Source organism: Cinclus cinclus, chromosome 5, assembly GCF_963662255.1.
Source record: "Cinclus cinclus chromosome 5, bCinCin1.1, whole genome shotgun sequence".
NCBI lineage: Eukaryota > Metazoa > Chordata > Aves > Passeriformes > Cinclidae > Cinclus > Cinclus cinclus.
The window spans coordinates 29,609,836-29,634,187 of NC_085050.1; the positions used below are offsets into that span (position 1 = coordinate 29,609,836).

A 24,352-nucleotide genomic window follows, 5' to 3' on the forward strand; every position below is an offset into this window, starting at 1 on the left:
GCTGCTCACAGCTCTTAATGTTAAGATAGATGGTGTTTCTAATACCGAGACAATCATAAGGAATGTGTGAACAGATCATAACAAAGCAAAAGCACCCATCTCCCTGCTTTTCCCAGGAGCTGTGCCCTGGCCAGGATGAGGCGGCCGGCCAGGCCGTTGTGCCCCAGACCCGCACCCGAGGAGGACACAAGCACAGGCACAGCCACAGGCACAGGCACAGGCACAGGCACAGCCACAGGCACAGGCACAGCCACAGCCCCGGCGCAGCCGCTCCGTGGCACGGCGGTCACCACCTCACACCGCCCGGCTGGCAGTGTTCACCGTGCTCCCGGCCGGCTCCCTGCGAAACAAACCCTCATTACCCTTGCTGCAGCAGCACACTGAGAATAGAGGCACAGCTTGCTGCTAGAGCAGCCCATCTTCCAGCGCCGGCAGCCCCCCGCTCGGCCCCCCGGCCCTCATCGGCGACGCGCGGGGGGCGGCGGCACCACCGAGCCGGGCAGGTCTGGCGGGGCCGAGCGTCAAGGCTGGACCTTGCCTCCGCAGGTTATCCTGCCTCCGCGCCCAGCGCTCCCGACAGCGGCAGATACTGCAGCTTCTGCAATTGGCACGAGCAGCCAGCGATTACTTAAAGCCACAGCCCTTCTTTTATGAACGGCTAGCCCAGACATTAGATCGATCGATGGCCACTTGCTCCGACGGCAGCCGGGATCACTGAGCAAATCACTGCCCTTCTCTGCAGATAACCGAGCTTATTTTTAGCTGTTTCGAGCTTGCTGTACGCTGCTTTCGCGTTTAATTGTTGATGCAAAAATAAGCCACAGGAGGCCTAAGCTGAATTGGAGAGCCACAGATAGAGCAGCTTTGTTGCTGTCAATGCCCAAGCTTATGTTCAATAGCTCCGGCGCACGCAAACAGTTCGAAACTCACTTTGCATGCTTTTCCTTTAGAGAGGATACATTAGGGAAATTAAAAAAAAAAAAATCACTGGCACAAAAATAACACAGACTTGTCCACAGCTGAGCGCAGTAGATGAATTTGCAGACTGGTCGAGCCACACCTACAGCTGGTTCTCCCCAAGGAAAACCTCACCTCTACAGCAAACTCCCCCTTTGCCCCTGGTCACTCTCACTGCAGCCTGACCACAGGCTGATGTCTTAAGAGCACCCTGTCCTGGAGGCAGGGAATACTCAATGCAAGCCTGCAGAACAAATAAAGCAGTAGAAGATACCATTCTTATGAAAAACTAGAAAAAATGAGCACCCAAAACTCAGTCATGTATTAAGGTCTGACACAACACTAATCAAAATAAGTAATTTTTATGCTACACACTCATTTGCAAGTTTTAGGAAATTATAATGCAGCTGTAAAGGCTGGTTAGAAGAATCTGACAGCTGCTTATTAGAAATATTTACGTTTTTGACCTTGTATGACAAAGATTCTCTTTTAATCACTCAATTTAAGCAGCCTTAACAATTCTTTGGACACTTTATACTTTGGTAGGGCTATTAAGCAGCCGTGTTGCAGTTTCATATTAAGCACTTAGAGGCTTTTTACAGTGTCAGTAGGCTAAGATTGAAAACCACGCCTCATCCTCCACAGCAAATTCTCAGGAGAGCAGAGAGCTCAGTTATTGAAAGGACTTGCCCTGCTCTTCCCTGCCTCTCTGCACAGAAAGGAGAGATGAGTCATCTCACTCCGGTTCAATGCCAGTGCTGCCACTACGGACACAGCATCTGCTGATGAAAATGGGAATGCTGCAATGAGTTACTTGAGCTGCATCCTTGCACACTGTGACACAACCTGCTTTCTTCCAGCCCACTATCAGTAAAACACCTCAAATTGTCCCTAGTAGCTGTACCATGCTGAAGACCCTTTGGACATGCTAACATTTTTATTCAGTGTTTCCAAACGGGCTTCCTCATGGTCTATACATTTAGTATTTGCTTTCAGTTAAAGAAATTTGATGAGAAAAGGGCATGTGCAATCTGCACATACTAAGGACTAAAAAGAGGCTAAGACTAAAAATTCAAAACAAAATCAAATAACACTGCCCTAGTAATCTTTCTCATGTTTCTTGCTGTTCCTAAGCCCTGTTGGTTTTTACTGGTGTTATTTAACCTGTTGCCTCAGTTCAGCTTCCCATTCATAGTTCAACAAATCCAAGAAATCGAGATGGATTTGTATAATCACCTACTGCTCACGAACACATTCAGAAAAAACTGCCAGCCTAAAATAAGAAGACTAAATTCCTCACATGGATAAGCAGCCCCCAAAAGTAGTCAGACTGACTAGCAGTTAACTTAGTACACTTTTATCTAAGTTCTGAGAGAACTGAAGCTGCAGGTGGTATGGGGGTTTCCCCATGAAAACTTTAAAGCTTCCAAAATCTGAAATCTAAATGCACTAAAATACCAAAAGCACTTGAATAATCCAGTAAGGGCTTATGTTCAGTATTTAATTTAAAGACAGGTATGCATATGCTTTGGGCTGGAATATCCAGCAACCTTCTAGTTCATGCTTAACAAGATTATAGTTGAAAAATCAATACCAGAAATCAGAAGAGCAGAACCAAGTTGGAGCATACAGGATTGAGCAATTTTGGCATTGTTATCCAGATAAATCCAGCAATAAGGACCATCCTCATTTAGCTGTCAGGATCTTCATACCCCTTTACTATTTCCTCTGGTACAATTTATGAATTTATGTGAAAATCAGGTATATTGTTTGGTACCTATTTTTATCTTTTTTACAAAGGTTGCATTTAACAAAAACATCCCCCCTGCCATAAACATGGAAACTACAGAAAAGAATGACAACAGAGTTTAGGGATAAAAGCCTTGCCACAGGCTATATTAGAGTGGTGCACCTCTGCCATTGAATGCTACGAAAAAGTTCTCAGCATAACAAGGGAGACTTGGACATTTCTTGTTCTGAGAAAGATTAGCCAGTTACAAAATCCTGGAAGTTTTGAAAATTTGACAAGTTCAGGGAGACATATGGCCCACAGCAAAGACACTTGGGAAGGTGAGGCCCAAGGCAAAAGGTTAAAGAACATAACAGCTTCAAGATAACAAAAACTACCTAGTCAGGAATGGAATAAAAGACGAAGTTTGTCATTCATGTTTGTTTTGTTGGCAGTTATGCAGCCCAATTACAGGCTTAAGAGTATTTTTCCTGGCAACTAGCTGTCTTTTGCTACAGCTTGAGATTCAAACAGACCAACCTAGGGTCATTTTAGATACAAACAAGAATGAGGACATATCACTGTCTGAACAGTTTTCACTGCTCTCTGCTTTGAAAGCAGGAAGCTCTACAAAAATTCACATTCCAGAACAAGCAAGAGGGATATTTGTACCAAGTATACAAACAAACAGCCTTCCTGGCTACATACCTACATCAAATCTTCATGTAGGACAGACACAAGTTACCTCCAAGATATCAGATTCTGAGCAGTTCTCAAGCTGGAATAGTTGGGCATTCCTCAAGTATGCCACAGCAATTTTGCAGACCACAAATACAAGAGCATGAAGTTTTACAGCAAAGTGGCAACTTTCTATTTCCTTGAGAGGATGTGCAACTAGCCAGACTAACCATTCCAGGTTTCCCAGCACACTCCTGGGCCAGGTGGGGTGATGTTGGTGTGGGACCCCCATGTTCTGCCTGCAAATCAAGGCTTTGAGAGCCACAGATAGGCTGTGCCTGGTCAAAAAGTCCTAATCGCCTCTTGTAAATTTTTCCTCCATGTTAAGAGCTGCAAGTCATTCAACAGTTACTCAATATAAAAAAGCAAATCAAAGCAGAAAATGGGGTTTGAGTATGTGTGTCCAAATAAGCTAACATTGCCCAATCTGGTAGTAATTATCCAAACATCACAGTTCACATTTTAAACAAGCACGGTCCTTTGGGAAACAAATACTCTTTTCCAGTTGGACTAAAGAAAGAAAAATTCACAAGAACCAGTAACAAAAAGTTCACATTTGCATACTGAAATACAGTAATTGTTTGCTTTTTTAAATTTCAAGCAGCTATATGACACTGATATCGATGTCATAAGCCACCTGTCATAAGCTACAGCTGCCTGGTCTATGGCAGTAACAGATTCATAAGCAGCATTCTAGATCACTGCAACCAAAAACTACAGGGAACTGGTACATTGCAAAGGAGGACACACTACTTGCTTTTAGGCCATGAAATATCCCAGTGAATTAGGCTGTGTTGTGGGAATTTTCCCATTACACAATAGAGCAGCCATACTGGAATGTTCATCTCAGTGCTGGGATGCAATGTGGTGCCTGCCCAGAGAAGGTGGAGAAGGGCTCTGACAATGCCAGTAGCAAACCCTCTAGAGTGTGCAGACAGGATGGGCAGCTCCGAGTCTCAGGAAAAGCGCAGCAACTGAACCTCTCACTGGGATAACTGGCAGGTGGGAACATCTCTGACTGGGAAGGCTGTAATCAGCCTTCTAGTTTTCTGCAGCAATACACTTCACAAACAAGTAATTTCAAGGCTCAGAACTTGAGAGTAGAAAACTAAATATAAAAGAATCGTGATGCTTTTTTTTCCAAAAGCATTTTACTATAACAAACTAGATAAAATTTGTTCAGAGTGCATAAATCAAATTCATCGATGCAAAGAATGGAAGCACTTAAATGTGTTTTATTATCATATTCAGGGCCAAATTAATTTTATTTTTGGAAAGCAGAGTCTGGTTTTTGTAAGCCATTTACTATCAAACCAAACCACAAGTACTTACTCCTAAAATTAAACTTAGAGAGAAATGCTGAGCATTTCTCAAATAAAATCTATTTTAAAACCATAATACATTAGTCTTAATAAATTAGTAAATTCACAAGCATTTCTGTAACATGTATATTTACACCCTACTGAAGAAGTGCAGAGGTTGTATGGCAAAAAAAAAAAAATCATAATTTAAATAATTTTTAATACTGGTACAGTCTCAGTTGTCAACAGGATGTCTTTGTCATCCAAAGGTAATACTCCTCTTGGGTACGAAGCATTAGAAATTTATGTCTACTCCATCCCTGTGCTGCTCCAATCATAAAAAACATGATCATCATCACTGGCTGTAGTGTACAAATTGAGTCACATCTTTGCATAAACTCCAGTCACTCGTGTGTCATCAGCTACAACCTGAAGGTAATTATGAAGGGACAACAAAAGGGCCATTCTTATCCACTTTGCAGTATGACACTTGATGATTTTGGTCCTTATATCACAGTATTTCTACTGTCCCTGTTCCTTCTTTCCTACCAAGATCCAACCCTCTAAGTAAGTCTTCTCATTAAACATGGGCAATTTTAGAAATTGACTTCTTTTAAACTCACCTACTCTGTACCTCACTTAAAAACCTCCTTGCAATGTCAGTTCCTTTGCAGCACTTGATGCAAAAGCAAGCTAAAGAAATAACCAAGGAAGCAGTACAATAAACAGGATTTACACTTTCTGGTCCATGCATATTTTTGAAAGATGCAGCAGACTACTACTGTGATAAAATAAAAATGCTATTAACCATCTCCAAACAATAAATATACAGTGAAATGAATAATTCTAATTTACTCTTGGCCTCATTTGTGTTATGCACTGCCCTTTTACCAGGTGAAATATACCATCAGTTTTCACCTTGACATACTTCAGGCAGAATTAAGACTCAGAATACAGCATTTACACAATTAGCTGATAGAGATTCACTGTGATTTCTAATATTTTACTTCTTTTATCTACTAGGTACATCTAGGGAGAATGAGACATTTTTCCCCTGATGCTTAAGAATATAAAACACTAAAGCGGAAAACACTAAAGCAGAGAACCAGCCACACAGGATTCCTATGAGTCACTAAGTATTTAACACATTTACTTGCAGGCTCTTCATGCTTTTGCAAACTTTACATAGGATCTTAGGCTCACAGGGATCTTTGTTTTCCCGTTTAGAAGTTATGTCCACCTTCATGCAACAGCCCTGCAAAGATAGGTCCAGATGTAGTAAGATGGGCTATTTAATTTTACTTCTCTTTAACAGCCTGTTTACCACTTCACAGCATTTCTGAATGCTAATATTAACTCTTACTTCTCACACAGAATTACTCCTTCCTTCCCTGTAGAAACTCCAATCTCATAAAAACTAAGTTTAGCTCATCTAAGCAATTACTTATTTCTCAGTATTTTCTAAAGCTTTCTCTCTCAGTCCAACTCATTTGAACACGACAGAATACTCACCAGATACCATGCAACTTTGACAAGTTATACCGTCACAATTTTTCTCATGTCTATAAAACTGTTATCACCATTTTAAAGTTATTAAAAATGTTGTAACAACAGCCTATGCTTGAACATATTACACTATTAATTTAATTTTTAAGATTGTTTAGAATTTCACCTGAAACGGTAGTAAAAATCAAGAAGGAAATGATTGAAAAATGTTACTTAATTTCTTCTACTAACTGCTCCCTTAAATTTGGCAACAGATACCTCTATTTTGCTCCTGTCATTAATTCTGCAGCTTTTTGAAAAAAAAATAATTACAAGTAATAACAAGGTAGTCATGCAAATCAGGTTCTTTGTGGAAAGCAACACTGGTTGCCTGAAACATCAAGTTTGTTTCAGTCAAAGGTATCTTTTTCCAAGACTTCTTTTGCTAGGAGCAGCTATAGAACAGGACTCCCAGTTCTCTTCAGCTGTATTCAATTCTGAATATCCAGGTGTACAAAAATAAATTGCTTAACTGACTCATCTTCTAAAAAGGTATTCCCATCAGAGCCTAGTTTCATAGTAATTAATGGATTAAAATGTTTTTCTGGATGTTAGAGCTCACAAATCTTCAATCTGTTGCCAAAAACATTCCTGTTCATTCATACCACATTTTATAGAGACCTTGAAAATCATCTGAAACTTCCTTGCCTTGCTTTCCAACTGCTACCTGTCAGACACAGGTTTCCAGAGCCTAGGTTTTCTCTACACTGGGAAGCTACTGTGGTATTATTGTAATACTCTGTTACAAAACAGAAAATAATTGCATTCCTCAAAATCAGGATATTATATTTTAACTTCCTTGTAATTTTTCCTTTTTTTAAAGTAAAGAAACAAAAATTATCTCAATTACATATTCTCTGTCTCTCTTGTAAAAAGTTATGTCCATATTTTGGGAAGCCATATACACCTCATGTGAAAATTCTAATCGAAACTGGTCAAGTTTGATTTTAGGTTCTAGAAAATCAAAACAAAGTTTTACTCAAAGACAGCTGCTCTAAACAACAGGACTTATAGGTCAAAAGATATGACTGTTCCAAAACTCTTGGGGTTTAGAGTGATGCAATGTGTACTTCTGCCCTTTAACCTAGATATGCATTTCTCATTTGATAAATATAAACATTTTCTGCTGAATTTCCACAAAGGCCAGGACAAACATTTCTGTATTAGATGTGTTCATGTATAAATGGAAAAAACCCTGTTTTAAACTGCTAAGTTCCCAAGGAAACTAGTATCTGACTCTTACAGTCACGCACATGTCAGGAAATGCCAGTTGCAACAGGTCATGTACTAATGGTTAATTTCTATTTCCACCTAGAAATGCTGAAGCCTGCTCAGTCACACGATTTCTAGCACATTCCCCATGTTGTTTCCTGTGTCACATCCACAATTAGTGTTATCCATACATTACTGTCACAATACTTTTCTCAAATGGCCTTTTCCTCTACTAAGGAAACTTCTTAAAGATGGCACCACAATATTCTCAAATAAAGTCTGACCTGTAAATAGCAGTCTTCCCACGACCATACCAAGAAAAGCACAACAGTGAAACTGAGTTTCTTTTCATCTGTATAGAATCCTGTTTCACAGATACAAATTTGAAACCCATTTCTATAGCAGAATCTGTAGAGAATTACTGAGATGCTTAATTGGACTCCATTATTAAACTAGAAAAATAAAAATGGATATGCATAATAACTAAACATGTTACATTCTACATTTTTTAAACAGCTTAGGTAGTAATTCTGAATGTAGCAGTTTAAACACTAAAATGAGAATGTGAAATATCTGTCAATTCACAATTTGAACAGTTACAAAGCCATTCTAACTACACATTACCTTTTTTTTGGACAGGTAAATCTGCCTTAGACAAATTTAAAACTAGATTTAAAACCAAGCTAGTACAACACTGCTAAAACAATCACCCTCTACTCCCAAAGATGTAAGAGTTTATACACAGCAGTGAGTTGGAGGCCAGAACAGCCCAACTGCAGGGCTCACATAGCCCTGTGGGGCAGCCCTGAGGCAGGGCAAGGGACTGAACACCTCTTACAAGACAAGAAGCAGAGGCTCAGGCAGGAGCTGCCATAGCCTCAGCCTCATCAGCTGGTGATGTACTGGGGTTTTTTGCTTCCCAAGGAAGTATCTGGCTCCTAGAAACAGCTGCAGACCTCTCAGACACACATTCCCACCCCACCCCACCCCTGGCACTTCACTTCCAGTCCTTCCCACAGTGAACCACTGCATGGGAAACACTTTCAACATGGACAGACCTGTAAAACTAGATGCATAGTAATTTTTTTACTGGCTTCCCAAAGAAGCCCAAGCATACACAAGGGCTAGAGAAGAGAGGGGAGAGCTGCAAGAATGGCATCCCCAACCTGAGTTATCACAGACATGCTAACCATGTATTTAAAGCCTCCGTGAACATATCTTTTATTGAAGGGACAATAATTTCAAGAAGAATACTTTTTCTTAATACTTTTAATACTTAAAAGATCAACTCAAATGCAGTAGTGCAAATTTCAGAGCTCTATGAAGCTGAAGGTTAATGGAAAACGACTTTCCTTGGCACTTCATGTGCTTATTGTAAATGGCCAATTTCACCATTTCCTCTGTACTGCCAATTTTTGTTTCTTGCTTGAACTTAAAAAACAGGAAAGTAGTCATGAAGTAACAGGAATTACCAGGGGATCAAGGGAAGCACAGTACTCTAGAAAGACTCAACTTGCTTTTGTGATTAGTGCACAGTTTAATATGTGTTCCTATCACTGCCAGCACACACACAGCTGTCCAACAATGGAAAAACTCTGTGTTCTCATTAACCACACTGTTCATTGCCATCAACTATTCCAGATGCCAAGAGATTTTCCATCTAGCATTAACCCAGTGCAAGGATAGCTCCTGTGAGGTAGAAATCAGGTTTTTAGGATTTTTAAACTTGGAAGAGTTTTGGTAAAGGTAGCTAAGCATAGACACCCTCCCCACCCTCCCTAAAGAAACACCAACAGATCAAGTGTGAAGGTTTTATCAGAAGCAGCTGTTACTGTTGACAGCTCCAAGGTAACTCTTGCAACAAACAGGTTTGAGCTCAGGATTTTTTGAGAGATTCCTGCTCAACTAGACACAGCAGAGCAGCATTGCTCAATCCCATTTAACCCTTTGACAGCAGCCTCTCAATCTCACTCCAATGGGCTAGCTGCAGTTTTGACAGAAGTCACTGCCAGCAAGTCCTGATTTTGTTCATAGCTATATTCCACTTCACATGAGCTCATAAGAAACAACTTTAAACTTCTGTGCAGAAATACATTGGGAACTCTTGGGAAACAAAAAAACCCAACATGACAATAAAAAAATAAATCTATCAGCCAAATCATATCCCAGTCACTTCAGCTTTGGAGGGAAAGCAGGAGAGGCTGCAGCCGATTTTGCCAAGAGGTTCAAGCTGGGCCATCCAGCCTTTAAGTGACCCAAGTTCTCACTCCAGTACTTTACTCCATTTGGCCAGGCAGCCTGTCCTTCACCCCATCTCACCCTCACACTGGCTCTGACCAAATATTAGGACAATCCAAGTCACCACCTGGCAAAGAAACGCTCTTTGGCTGGTTTAGCTTTCTGGAAGTGGCAGGCTGAATTGGCTTTCTGTAGGGACACAGCAGCACCAGAGGAGTCCAGAGCAGGTCCTCCCTCTGGCTCCAGCAAAACGTTTCTTAGGCTGCACCGTATCACTTCACACTTGCTCAAATGGGAAAAATGCAAGCACAGCTTTGTTCCTCATGTAATCAGCTAAGCATGGTCTTTAATTTTTTTTTAAAAGACAGAGAAGCTGAAGCTACTTTCAGTTGGCTCTGCAGTAGTTTACCTATGAGACCCTATCTAATGAGTTAGAGCCTAACTTGAAGTTTCTCCCTGAGTTTATCCAGTTTGAAAACTATATCAAAGGGATCCCCAAGGGATACTTCAGACAAATAATCATACAGGCAGCTAAAAGTGCTAATTATACCAGACTCCACCCCCCACCCTAAAGGAAAAAATACTCAAAAAAACCAAAACTACAACTATGCTTCACAGTGTTGCCTAGACCAGTGAAATCCTTGAGGATGTTTGCCACAGCTAACTAACAGATTTTAAGTATTCCTTACAGCTCCATGGCAGAAGAATCTTTCTCATCCCTATGGTACTACCTCCACAAGAGTAAGGCAACGAGTCTTTAGCAAATATTGTCTTATCCCAGGAAAGAAGGAAGCAACCTCAAAATCAGTAACTGGTATGAAAATACAAGTGTGTCACATCTAGCTCAATTTAATGTGCTCAAACTTAACTGTTTAAGATTACTAATTTTACATAATTTGACAGACATATTTTTTCTTTCAATCTGCAAAAAACTTAGCAAAGAGGAATAAGGAGCAAAATCACTAGTTTCTTCCATGCAGTTCTCTATTCCCTCCTTTAAAATCACTTTTTCCTCAATTAAACCCCTGATTATTCTTTAAAATCCCCCACATTTAGACTAGAGCAACCAGCAAAATAGCCTAGAAGTAAATTAGTATGATGGGCCTTTTTACTAAACATGAAATTTATTAAGTATTTGTGAGTTTTAAAATGCTGCAATAAAAAGTATTTGAGAGAAGAAAGTAGTCCAAGAGATTTAATTGTAAGTTACCAAAACAACCAGTGTACTTATTCTACAGTAATTGGAAGATTGCACAGAAGTTTAAGAGTGAGAATTTCAGTTAAAATTTTACAATATCAGGTTAAACAAATGGCATCCAAAAATCCTGGATCAAATTGCTTTGGAGATCTCCAACTAGCTCCTTAGGCAGAGAAAGGTGTTTCAACCAAGAGGTTAAAAAAACCCAACCAAACCAATCTCAGAAAACTGGCTAAGAGTCACTGCTCTTAGAGTTGAACCAGACTAGGAGATAAATGCAGTATTTTTAGATAAAATGAAAGCAAGCAGATATTATCCCATGAGAATGTTACATTTCTGCTAGAATATTAAGACAATTTAGTGCTTTTTTGTATAACAGACTGCAAAATCACCATGTAGCAGAAGAGTTGAAATGAAATTGATACCAGTCTTAGAACATTAGTTACAAAAGCAAGAGAAATGGCTATTGAAGCCTGCATCAACTGTGCAGTATAAACTCGTAACTGTTATAATTTCCTTGACGTCACATTTTTGTTTTCTCAAAAGTTTTCAAAGCAGACCAACAGTGTAGTATCAAGCTGATTAAGTCATTGTATATTTCAAACAGATTAAAAAAGTTAAGATTCAGTCACATCAGATTCATTCCACTTTATAATTCCAGATGCATTTCTGTATTTTTATTAACAATTTTAAGATATCATTGCCAATGCAGGATTCAATACATAAAACTGTAACAACTCAGACTTTATTCCAAGTAGCTCAAAAACATATCCACCCCTTAAATATTCTTCCATCCAATGTCAGATAACAAAGCAATGCGATGTAGATTATCTGTTGAAACCGGACTTTCCTACAAGGGCAGAGCTTGAAGTACATACTTGGAAAGCTACTCAGTCCTGAAGGACTCTCAGACTACAAACATTTAAAACTCTTTTAAAGAGTATGTTAAGTGTGCAGAGGCCACAAAGCCTAGTGTCATGGGTTTGATTTTCTTCTAGTCAACTAGAAGTATAGCCTCCTAGCTAGAAGTATAACCTCAAGAGGAAAACAGAAACCACTGGAATGGAAACACAAAATTTAGTATCAATACATTAATATTTTCTGAAGCCCTTGCTGAGAAGAGTTCAAACAATTAAAGCCAAAATTCATGAGCTGTGAGTTTTTACCTCAGACTGCAGGTGCTGGATGACAACTGTTAATGCTTCAAACTTCTGGTTACTGGATGTCAGGAATTTTTTCAGCTGCAGGATGATTCCACTTTGGGTCTCACATTTTGTTTTGTACTGTGTCAACTCGGCTGCCTTTGTGCCAGGTGAACGTGCATCTGTGGAGGCTTGAGTCCGTATGCATGAGCTCCTGGGACTCCGCTGCTTGCTCTTGTCAACTGAGACAACAACAACAACAACAACTAATTAATATGCATTTCATGCTGAAATCTCACCAAAATGTAAAGGACAGGTGCAAAAGAAAGTAGCTGCAAATTCCTATAAACACTTGCTGAAATAGTAACTAGGAGAAAGGGTTATTTCAGTAGCACTGCAGAGCAGACACCGTCAGTCTATTAACTGCTAACACCATAACCTTGGATACAGGGTTTTGCACTTCATTGTCACCTTCATGTATTCTGTGGCATACTTTTTAGCATACTCTTCACACTGGACTTTGAAAAAATACTTTTATAAAATGCAAGATCTCTGTCATCCTATGTATTCAGTAACTTATTTCTAATATAAAAGTCGTCCACTTTTGTTGCGCAACATGCAATTTGTATTTCTTGAACTCTAAAGTATGGCTGAATACAAAACCATTTTATCTATATTTCCTTTGTTATTTTTGTTCCTTTTAAAATTCTAATTGTAAAAAATCCCCTCTCTGCAGCTGAGGCCTGAGTTCTATTAACTAGAGGTCTTGCAGCATTTCTTCATGCTGGCAATTTTAAGTCACAAGGATAAGACTTTTAAAAAGCTCTACCATGTAATACATTTTAATATATATTCACAGTCCTGAAATTACAATATTGATTTAATATTCCTAGTTTTTTGGCAACCTCAATACATTCACAGTACACAATCATCTCATGTCAGAGGAAACCAGATTACATAAATCAGCACTTGACTCATATTTTCAGATTTCTCTGCTGCCTTGAGACTGGAAAGGGAGTACAGTACTGCTGTGCACACAGGGCCAGTCTTCCACCCCAATCACAGATGGAATGAGCAAACAATTTTGCAATAAAAGGCTGATGCAATAGATAAATATCCCTTGGCAATTTATGAAGACATCTAAGCAGATTACTTTGTACAGTTTCAACTTAACAAGATTTCTTCACGATAGAGTGAAAAAACCTGAGAAGTGAGATCTGGAGAAAAGAAAGATAGGAATATGCAGAAAAAAACAGGGGACAAACTAAGCAACAAAGACGCAATCCTTTATGAATCCAAATCACCTGGTTTGAAGACAGTCAAAAGACCCTAGAATCACCCCATCAGTGTAAGATTCAATCTCACAACTGGAGACAGTATTAAGAACATAAGTTTTGATTCTCAGTTAATGTTAGTCTGACTGACATATGTATCAGCTATTGTGTGAATACATGAGTCTTCCACAGCGTGCATTTGTTTTTAAAGTCTTTGAAAACAGGTTTCCTGTTCAAACTACTAATGTCCTCTGTGCCTTCTTTTATGAGCCTGGTATAAAGTGCCTCCCAAGCCTATTAATTTTCCAGATAAATCCTCTCTGGACAAGATTTTCTGCTAGTTGGAGAACTGTCAGCACACCATGCTTTATAATATTCAAATGCCCTTGTATTCTTGGAGATTTCCCTGCTCAGAGACGCAGACTGTTAAAAGGTGTATTTTCAATTAGAAACATACCATCGTGCAGTTTAATATTAGAGCTATTAAAAGGTGCATCAACTCAAATCAAAATACAGATTTGTAGGACAAAAGGGTCGAGCTTGGCTGCCATTTCTAGTTAGTTTTACCACCATTTAACTAACATGATTACTCCTTTTCTCCATTTGAAGATATAACAATGTCTTTTCAGTAGACATTTTTACACAAATGCCAGTTCATACCTAAGAGCAACTGTGTCAAATTTCCAGCAATCTTATGGACAATACTGTGTGTAGGAAACTACTGGTTACCTTCTGAAACTCCTTCAAAAATCACAAGAGATAATAATCATGAAGGGGGGGGAGGGGGGGAGGAGGAAATAGAGCAGGGACTAGAGAATAAACACGTAGTCAGTTCTTCCCTTCCCTACTGGCTTACATACTCCTACTCTCTCATATATTCCACCTCCATTCCTGAATGCTCCACTTCTGACAAATAGAGAACTAGAGCATTATTCTTGATGTAAGAGTATTGGGTAAATTCACTGATACAGATGCTAGTGTCATAATTTAATTAAATATTTGAAATGAGTTTTGCAACCATTTCTAGGACCCTGACAGAGCTGTGTTAAATGTGAACAATTGCAGACAATTTTTACACTGGGAAAAAATCACATCACATAGTTATTTACCTAATGAAGAAGCTTCATTTAAATACAGTGATACAACAACTAAACACAAATGACAAAAGGCTCCAAATATCTATTGTTTCCAGAGTTCAGCCAGCCCTTATCACTTTGTCAGTTTCATAACACTGCTTTTATCCCGCTGCCCAGACCACCAAATATTTTCCAAGAAACTCACTCAAGCACCCAACCAAACCAGCCCTTGATACTATACTAAAAAAAGCTGAACACAAAACATGCATGAAATGCAACTCAATGACATTCCTGTTGGCAATTTTATTATAGACACGTGCTATACACAGCCACTTCAAATGCTGAAAAGCATGAACCCTCTGTAGCATGAACTGCCTCTACAGATTAACACAACTGACACTATGATGTTTATTTATGGCCTACGTACCTCTAGGCAATGACAGATCGTTTCCAGATTTGTATAGAATGCATGTTGTGGTGTCAAAAGAAAAGCCATGCTTTCATTAAGACAAAAGCATCCTGAGTCTGATTACTGATACCACCACATCAATGACAGAGTCTAATTTAAAGACAGCATAGGTTAACAGTCCAAGTCCTTCTCACGTGGGCCAGTTCACCTGCCACCACTATACAGTCAGACTTGTAACACAGAACAATTTCTGCCTTTAAATCAGTTTATAGACTCCTCTCCAGCAGGCTGAAAACCACTTTTCCCAATGTAGTTGAAAAGCTTAGTTTTGGAAGACTGAAAATCAGATTTTCAAGTACTGTAGTAGATTTTCAAGTTACATGTAGTACAGTAACTGGACAGAATTGCCATCTAAAGTTCTATCCTCCTTCATACCAGTAAAGAAAAAAAAAATAGCAGTGATTTGGCAAAGACTAAGCCTTTTATCATTGAATCATTCACAGAAGACTTGATTTGGATCTTGGAAAATGTCCACAAGTCCTCTCACTCCCTCTATGGATGGCATAGCAGCCAACTCCAGTTTACTGGGGAGAGCGTTAAACTCATTCCAAACTTCTCCATGAAGTGAACCGGTTCTCATACACAGCTTCTCTAGTTAATAGTCATTCAGAAGCAAGAAATGCACAACTGTCAGTACACAGGGTGTATTTCATAGAGTTACATTTAGGTGCTGGGGTTCTGCCAAGTATTTGACATAGTATTTGGCTGGCTGGCTACCTCAGAGTGCTACTGGCTACCTCATGGTGCTACTGGTTTCCTGAGCCTCTCTATCTTGTGCATTGTTGCTGGAGTACCAGAAGAATCTCTAACATACTTCTATGGTTTGCAGAACCAAATCAAAGCCTTCCTTTGCATGTCATGTACCAGGAAGGTATGTGTAGTAGTATCTACACTAACTAAAAATTATTTTAAGCAAGAGATTCAATTTCTAAAAACTGTTCAATTTCTTCAAATCATTCAAAGCAGACTAAACACATTTCTTGACAAGCACAAATAGAAATAACCTAATTTCTCTCCCCACACTTGCAGTCACAATTGTCTTACCCCCAAGCACCTTCTTTTCATATTCCTCATCCAAACTGTTAGCTTCCACAGGTCTTTCAAAACCCATATGCGTCTGGGGTAAGCATTTTTCAAAGAAAAATCCTTGCTCAACATTTTCTCTTGTGGGAAGATGCAGGCTGGTAAAAACTTTCTGCCTCTCCTCCATTTTCTGGAAAGCCTTGTCTACACATGTTAAATTGGTGCTCACTTCTTTGATCAGTAAGACCAGATCAGCCTGAGTATTTAATCGAGCTTGCATTTCTTCTCTTACTCGCTGGATTTCCTCAAGCACAGTTCTTATATCCAAGTGACTGGACTTCATCTCTGCTTTGAGATCTTCTTTCACCTGTTGCTGGCTCCTCTGCAATGCTAACACCGTTCTGATTTCCTTCTGAGATGTTTCCATATCATGCTTTAGTGCCCTCTGCCCAGCTTGCATTGCCTCCTGGCTAGCTTTCACTTCTGCCAACAGAGCAGCGATGCACTCCATCCCAATCCCACGGGAGTTGCAGGAGCTCTTCCAGTGTCACAGCTTCCAAGAAGTCAGGGACATTTATGAGCCAGTATCAGATTTCCCCTGATGGCAAGCGAGCTAGCACACAGCCCTTGGTATGGTATCCTACCACAATTTACAGCACCAGCAGTGAAGGTACTTGGTAAAAGCCTCGTACAAGGTGAGCCAAAGGCACTACATGAAAGACTTCAACAAGCAGGACTATAGTCAGAGCTCCTTCTCAGGACTCAGCCAGAGCTCTAATCAGTTTAATTGGCAGATTATGCCACACCTGAATTTTTTAAAATCTTTTGCTGACATCACTGTACGTGGGACGTCACCCCAAAAGCCACTCCCAACAGTCATTTGATCTGTGCATCAATCAAATTATGCCTGGGCATCAGTAACCAGGCTTGTTGCAACGCAGCCAAACACTCTGTGAGAACACAGTGGCCCTTCCTTTACAACACAAAGGCTCAAAGGAAGCCTGAATCGCCTGCGAGAGCTGAAAGCCACACAGTTCAACAGTGTGTACTTATTTCAATTGTATATTCAAGGTGATTATGCACCTGTCCTTCTGCTAATGTGAGGTTCAGGTGTACATCTGTAGAGACATTTGATATTGCCCCATTCTCACTGAGTGTTCTCCTTATTCACACAGCAAGCAATACCCTTCTGGCAATCTCTGGAAGAGAGTTCCTGAGGAAACTGTCTAATCCACCAACAATGAAGACTAATCACAGCAACATGGAAAAAATGACTAATGGGATATTTTTGCTATGTGAAAGAGGCCAAGCATTTTAGCCACCAGGTGTAAGTGTTAACTTTTCTCTGGAAAAGCTGAGGTTTCTTACTTTTAAACACAAAACTCTTAATAAGTCCAAGTTCCATGTGAAAACAGGTAGATTAATGGCACCAGGCTGTTTAGCTGTTGTGTTAGGCAGCAGTTTAATCACCCAGCCACTGAATTCAGTTTGGAAAAAATTACCAACACCATGTAGATCTTGGTCTACAGAAGGTGTCAGCCTCTGATTTTAAAGAGGTGAGCATGACACTTAGCAGAACAGGACTTAGACCACACAAGCTGGAGCTCAGGAGAACTTATACACCACACCTTTGGCCCTGTCATGACTCCTGGATGCTTTCAGAGGCAGTGATGATCCCAGAGCAGAAACCCATGCTATCTGTCAAAAACTGCAGTAACTCCAATCAGCATTGTATTGGGCTGGGAAGCATCACTAGGAATGCCAACAGCCCGTGCATGCAGAGATCCAGGATTTCCAAATCACCATAGTGCTGCTGGCCAAAAGGCCAGTCTGGGGACTCCTGCCTTCAGTGAAAGTTTACTACCGATTTGCCAGTTCTCCTCCTACACTAGTCCAGGCACACTAATGGGACCAGGAAAGTATCAGAGATGCCCCCTCCACATAGCACACCTCATGGCTTGCAGGTGTTCCCTGACTCTTGCTATCACAGCCCCTGGTGAATAAAAAGTCGATGCTGGAGTTTTTTTCCAAGTCTCTATATCATCTGCCAGAAGGCCAAACACAGACTTTCTGATGGGATTTCCCAGCACAGCTACAGGCCACAGGTATAGTCTCTTCCCCTTCTGGCTCCCTGCCCCATTCCTAGCTGAATAGCTATCCCAAGAGCTCCTAAGCATTATTATTCACACAGTCATCACTAAAGACTAGTTCATGGGTTGCAGAAGCCCAGTCTCAAGTATGAATCCAGATAACATCTTTGACAAAAGATTTAGATAGGTGAAGAAAGCCAGGTAAGAGCAGCAGCAGTACTTCTGCATCCTTTGACCATCAGCTGCAGTAATTCAGCTGAGCAGTGTTTTCATTCCACTCTTCACCATATCTTAGCGGTTCCTAAAAATCTCACTTGGTGAACCATTTGCAAAGATCTTGTCAGACAGCAAAATCCATCTGAAATTACTTCCACTGGTTCTGTTGTGATACAGCTGGAGAACAGGTGAAAGGGAAGATAGTGCCAGACTCATGGATGTAACCTCCAAGATCTAAAGCTTGCTAGAAACTTCAGGTAGCTAACATGAATCCCGTGTTTATAAGCTAAGATAAATAGCTTAAGTGCCATCCTGCATAAGTTTCACTTTCTGATGATTTTAAAGGTATAGTTCCACAAAGAGTGATTCCATGAGTGATTTCACCTGAGTTTACAAAAAACCTGAAAACCAAAACAAAAAAAACCCACACAACAAACAACACACACACACACACACAAAAAAAAAAACAAACCAAAAACTAAAACCAACCCAACACATCCCCACAAAAAAAAAAAAAAGGTTTGGGGTAAAAAAAAAAGTCTCCAACTGATATCCCTTGGTCCCTCTGTAGTGGAACAGGTTGCTGCAGACACCGACTCTGATTCTGCTCTGGCAGAATCCGAACTACAACATCAATGAGTGCTTGAGGGAAGCCTTTCCCTGTAAGCTACATTTAAAGCCTGGCTGACAAAGTTCAGGTGACACTAAATTAGATGCTGCAATTGTCATTCCTGTCCAACATCACCAAATCCAAAAGCTGCAGCCTCCTTTCTACAGGCATGTGCACCCACCCTAATTGCCTCTCTGCTGTACTGTAATACGCTGAAGAAAACCTGTCCTTGGAAGCTGGTCTCTTGCTCTATATGAATACATTATTCAGAATGCAGTCAATGTTTTTGATATCTTCTCACTTAAACTAAGCTGGGCTGACTGATCATAACGAATCTTTGTAAAGATCACCCTCTTGACACAGATTTCAGGCAGATTTCCTTTACTCTCTCCACTCTGGAAGACACTCTTTAAAACCTCATCTGAAATTAAATTTATACATTAATACTACAAAGCAAATTTTAAATCCACAGAAGTTGCTACTACTCTGAATTTTAGAATCTGTCTCTCAACAGGAATACTTGATAGCTAATGACAGATGGAGAACATCTTATCAATGCCCAAGTTTCCAAATCTACAATTCATTGTCTCAGAACTACCCATTTCATCTGCTGTACCTCAGCTTCTGCTCCAGCTAAGATGTCTGTATCCTTGATCCATCTCAAGTATCTTAACATCTTTTCCTGTTTAGGAAAAAGACTCCTGATTTCATAGACTAACATGAATCAACCACTGTCGAGGATTTCCTCTCAAAAGTACATTAAGGATTAGGGCAGAACAAAAAAGGACTTATTTTACTTAAATAAAATCTGGTCTACTTAGTGTGAGGTTATGTTTGAGGTTTTTGGAGGGGTGTCTTTTGTTTTTAAGGTATGTCTTTCGCATTACAGAAACACGGAAATCTTTTAGACAATTACCAACCAGCAAACACAAAAACCCTTTATTTCTACAGCACTAATTTTGCCTTCCCCCCATCACCATCTGTAAAAGTTATTTGAGCAATGCAACAGGAAGACTGATCAGCCATTTAATCTCATGGCTGTAATTTTAAAGTTTGCCTTGTGACATGCTATGACCATTAGGAGAGGACAGCTTAAGAACATTCATGCAAATAAGGAAGCTGCTGTGTTTAATCTGCAGCAGTACATACACGACATTTGAGAGGACCTGGAAATTCAGCTAGATGTAAATTACCACCTTACATTCTTCCAAAACTCCTTCTCTGGGCTATAATATAACCCAGGTCAGGCAAATGCACAGGGAAAGCAGTCACAAAACTAAATTAATGGTGTCTGCAGAGGGCCTGGCAAGGTTGGACTTGGATGGAAGTCTTCATACCCCTCCCAGGCTCTCTACACTTTGGTCAACTGTAATTTTTGCCTGCATCCATCTTGGCAAGTGGTGAACGCACACCTTCCTCCTGTGCTTCTCACAGTCCAGGCTGGTGATTATACAAACACACACTCCTGAAGAAGTGATGTTCTGTTTCTAAGCTCTGCCTCAGGTTTGTCTGTATAAGCTGGTGCAGACAGTCCCAACTTGCTCTATTCACACTTCAAGCATGCCGGTCAGGAGCCAGTTCTAGTTCACAGCAAAGAGTTCATTTTCAGAGTTGTACCTGGATAACCTGCTCAATGGAACTGCTTAAGATGCTGTACCTCAGAAGCGTCTTTATCTGTGGTCTTGTCTCAAAGCAAATGAGTGAAGAGAGACAGCTCTTTTTGTCTTGCACCTCCCCTTGCATCAACACGATGTGAAGCCCAAGATGACAATTAAATGCTTCCTAAAGCAGTACAGCAACTCTCTCTTTCCTCTACTCTTAATGTAACCTCCTGAGTTTCCCTTCTTTAATGTCTAGTACTAGCCCATGTCCAGGAACATCAGCTTATTTCAGCTGTCAATTCCTTTTCAAGATGTTCTGAAGAAACCAATCAACCACTACAGAGGCTTTTCAGAAACACGCAAGAACTGAACAAAATCTAATTGCAGAGAGGTGAAACCTGACCTAGATGCTTAAACTGACTCAGCAGGAGTAAAACACAGAGCAGAAATCTTTTTTTTTTTTTTTTTTCAGGTGTATAGAGGTTCTTGAGCACGTATTTTTTAAATGCCGTACAGCCTGGAGGGGGAACGCAGAGTCATCACATATTATTGCAGGTATTCAGTTTGAAGTACTGCTCCTGAAGTCTCTGTCTCTCCTCATCTACTGACTTTATTACAGCACTGACTTGTAGCCTCAGTGCAACATTTTAAATACATCCCTTTTCAATCTCCACTTCCAGACAGAACTGGATATTATCTTTATACACACAATAATGAAAAGGAAAGGGAAATCTCAGAAGTATTTATGTTCTTCTAAAATCTCACCATGGTTTCCATAACATTTTTAACTTATGTACCACAGGTGTGTTTTACAGAAACACTAGTTGGGGTTTGAACACCTACTACACAAAGTGATTTTGCCTCTGCGTTTACAATGTATTTTGTCAAGTTTACAGGAACTGTAATATGTAGAGCTGAATTAAGTTTTTATAGCTCAGTTGGTTAGAGCATGGTTTGAATGATGACAAGGTTGTGGGTTCCATCCCTCTATGGCCATTCACTTGGGAGCTACACTCAATAACCCTTGTGGGTTCTTTCCACCTCAGAAAATTTTGTGTAATTCTGTGTGATCTAGCTAGTAAATATCAAGTATGAATATGAACCACATGTCTACTACAAAGATAAAAATATTAATAAGCCCATCCTACATTTTGAGATGACCACAAAACAAACAAATTTGGAATGCAATGTAATTCACAGAAAACAACTCTAAGATCCACCAGATAGACTACCAGTGCATCAGAGTTGTCCTGGTTATTTTCCAAATAACCATGGGTGATACTGATGCTGTTTTGTTTTTTTTTTTTTCTTCTCCTTAACTTGTTCTGAACTAGGACAAAGTCTAACATGTTAGTTACCCATACAGTGCTACATAGCACTGTCTGGAAGAAAAGAAAAGGAAGTTGGCAGAACTAGTTTATTGCACTAGAAAGCCTAGAGCATGGGTATTTTGATATGAGAAGGATTGATATCTACATTAATGAAACTATACTTCATCCACCTTAAAAAAAACCCACTGTCATCCATTTTTAATGAAAAAGATGACAACAAGACAGAAAGTAATTGCATGAAGATATTACAGTGTGCTGGTGCCAATGAGGACTGAATTAAAGACTGAAATACATATCAATGTATTATCCTCAGTTTAAATATCTGAACTCTGCTGAATCGGTTCATCGTATACATTACAGGCAACCTTAAATCCTTGAATTCCCTGACTTTAAAACATACAATATACTGGAAGCTATACTTATTTTACATAAGGAGTTTGTGTTTCAGTAAGTTTCTTGTTCAGGTATTTCTCTGATTAGGCAAAGAAACATGTGAAGCAGTTCTCCTTTTTCTTATGGTTGCAGCTGTGCCTTGTCATCCATGAAGTACACAACTTCCCAAAAATCCAAGCATGCAGTGATGTTGAAGACTGGTGCCTTTCCCTTCTGCTCCTACTTACTCCAAGTCTATTCTCTCCCTAATTCCTGTACAAAAATTTGCTCCTTACTGTCTGGTGCCCTCTACTGCTTCATCTCAAGTACAGGATATGCCACATTTTTGCCCTTTGTCCTGCAACCTCTGTCCACAAAAATCATGACCTAGAGTCACTGGGGACAGGGGTCTCACCATGATTATTAATTCATACTTTTGGCAAACCCTCCCAATGAATCCAATGAACTGCCTCCCAAGCACAGATCCTCATCCTTTTGTTTCTCCATATTCTCCTTGCATACACTCAGAGTGTGTGTAATGTTACAGGAAGAAGACCAGGCACGTGTAGAAAACTCTCACACAAGACCTGAGAGCAGAACGATGCCAATACAGGCCTCTTCCTGCTCGAGCCTTGGCAAAGATCCCAGCCCTCACATGTTATCCGGGGTGAAATGGCTGCAAAACAGCCAGAAAGGAGGAAAACAATAAGCTGCAATGCTTGAACGCATTCCTTCTTCAATACTGCAGCCCTACCTCGTTCAGCATCAGGAATATAGGGCTGGAAAAGCCTCCTGAAACCATTTACATCACTCCATGTCGAAGCAAAGTAAACACTACCTAGACACAAAAGGAATTTCATCAGACTGCTCAATTTTTTTAAGTCTTACCACAGAACACCTTGCTGCATTTTTTTCATTGTATGTTTTCTTCCACATGAAACCCACCTTGATTTCACATAGAAGTCGTCACTGACTTTAGTTTTTCTTCATGACACATTTCATACAGATGCTAAAAGGCTAGCTGAGTTTTCTCTTGTGCTCTCACACATGCAGAGCACTCTCCCATGTTCGGGAAAGTCAGATGTGAGAACAGTAACCAGGAGACAGTAACTTACAAATCCAACTAAGAGAAGTTCACAGACTTAATTTTTTGCATCATAAATTAAATCTATATGTACATACAAAACTTGGTTTCAACAACCCAAGAAAGGACTAGGAAGAACTCCAAACAGGACTCTTATAGCATATACAGTTGAGATGTTAAGTTTGCAAACTACTATCTGCTGATGTACCATAGAGGTGTACTTTGCTGCAGTAAAGGCAAAGAAAACCAACAAACTAATCAATCTGAATTTGGAATTTTGACTGAATCACAGAACTTCACTTTATTGATTGTGTCTGCTTCTAATTAAGCATGGTAATTCTTTCTTCACAACCAACATACAGTTATGTTCTATAGTTAATGGTCAGAACATACATTAGCTCAGATTAATGTTAGATTCAAGAACTTCCTTTTTTTCTTCTCAGCTAGTCAAAGTCCCTCAAGAGAAGAGTACATGTAAGGCTTAGTAATTTGCAAGGAACCATAATCTTCCCTTGAAAACAACTGTACAAACAAGAGATTTGAAAAATACATTTTTGACCACAAGACTAGCACATTAATACAAAACATTTCTTCTTGTGCAGTATCTGCAGTTACCTTGGATAGAGAGGACAGAATGGCTTTTAGTTTGAACTCAGAAGCTATTTATCTAATCACATTAGTCCAAGCTGATGTTATATGACTCTAACAAATGTCACTGACATAACTACGGCACTGAAATCCTGCCTAAAGGATATTATAGAAGAAAAAGTAGGGCAGACAGTGGGAATTTAAAGAGCCTCCAGAGCCTTCCCTGCATTACTGCCTTTGTGCCAAAAGTGTTTCTGAAGCTGAAACATATCTTCCTGAATTCATGAAACTCAACAGCCATGTAAAAGCAAATTCAGATTATGATCAAATTCATTACTTAAAACATTACTTAAAAAGCAAGGTGACAGCACTTCTAAGCACACAGGAAGCACTATAATCAGTGCTATGTTATCTGATATAATCATACTTTATCTACCAAAAGATCACTAAGAAGTTCAAAATCCTAACATTTTCCTCATAAAACTGATAGTTTGCAATTTGCAAGGTATTGCAGTTTGCAATAGCAGGTTACAAAACTAATAGCTAGCACCCAAATTC

At 39.8% G+C, this 24,352-nt stretch overlaps 1 protein-coding gene across 6 annotated transcripts in view; it reads right to left on the reverse strand.

The window, feature by feature from the left end:
• Nucleotides 1-24,352, reverse strand: part of MTUS1 (microtubule associated scaffold protein 1) — an 81,546-nt gene that overhangs the window by 15,089 nt on the left and 42,105 nt on the right. For 4 of the 6 annotated variants that reach the window (XM_062493536.1, XM_062493537.1, XM_062493535.1 and 1 more), the window contains one exon: nucleotides 12,085-12,302. In XM_062493536.1, the coding sequence (XP_062349520.1) occupies nucleotides 12,085-12,302 (218 nt within the window). Of the gene's footprint in view, nucleotides 1-362; nucleotides 420-12,084; nucleotides 12,303-14,144; nucleotides 14,179-24,352 lie in introns of those variants that run through there. The other 2 variants (XM_062493538.1, XM_062493541.1) reach the window with 2 other exon arrangements.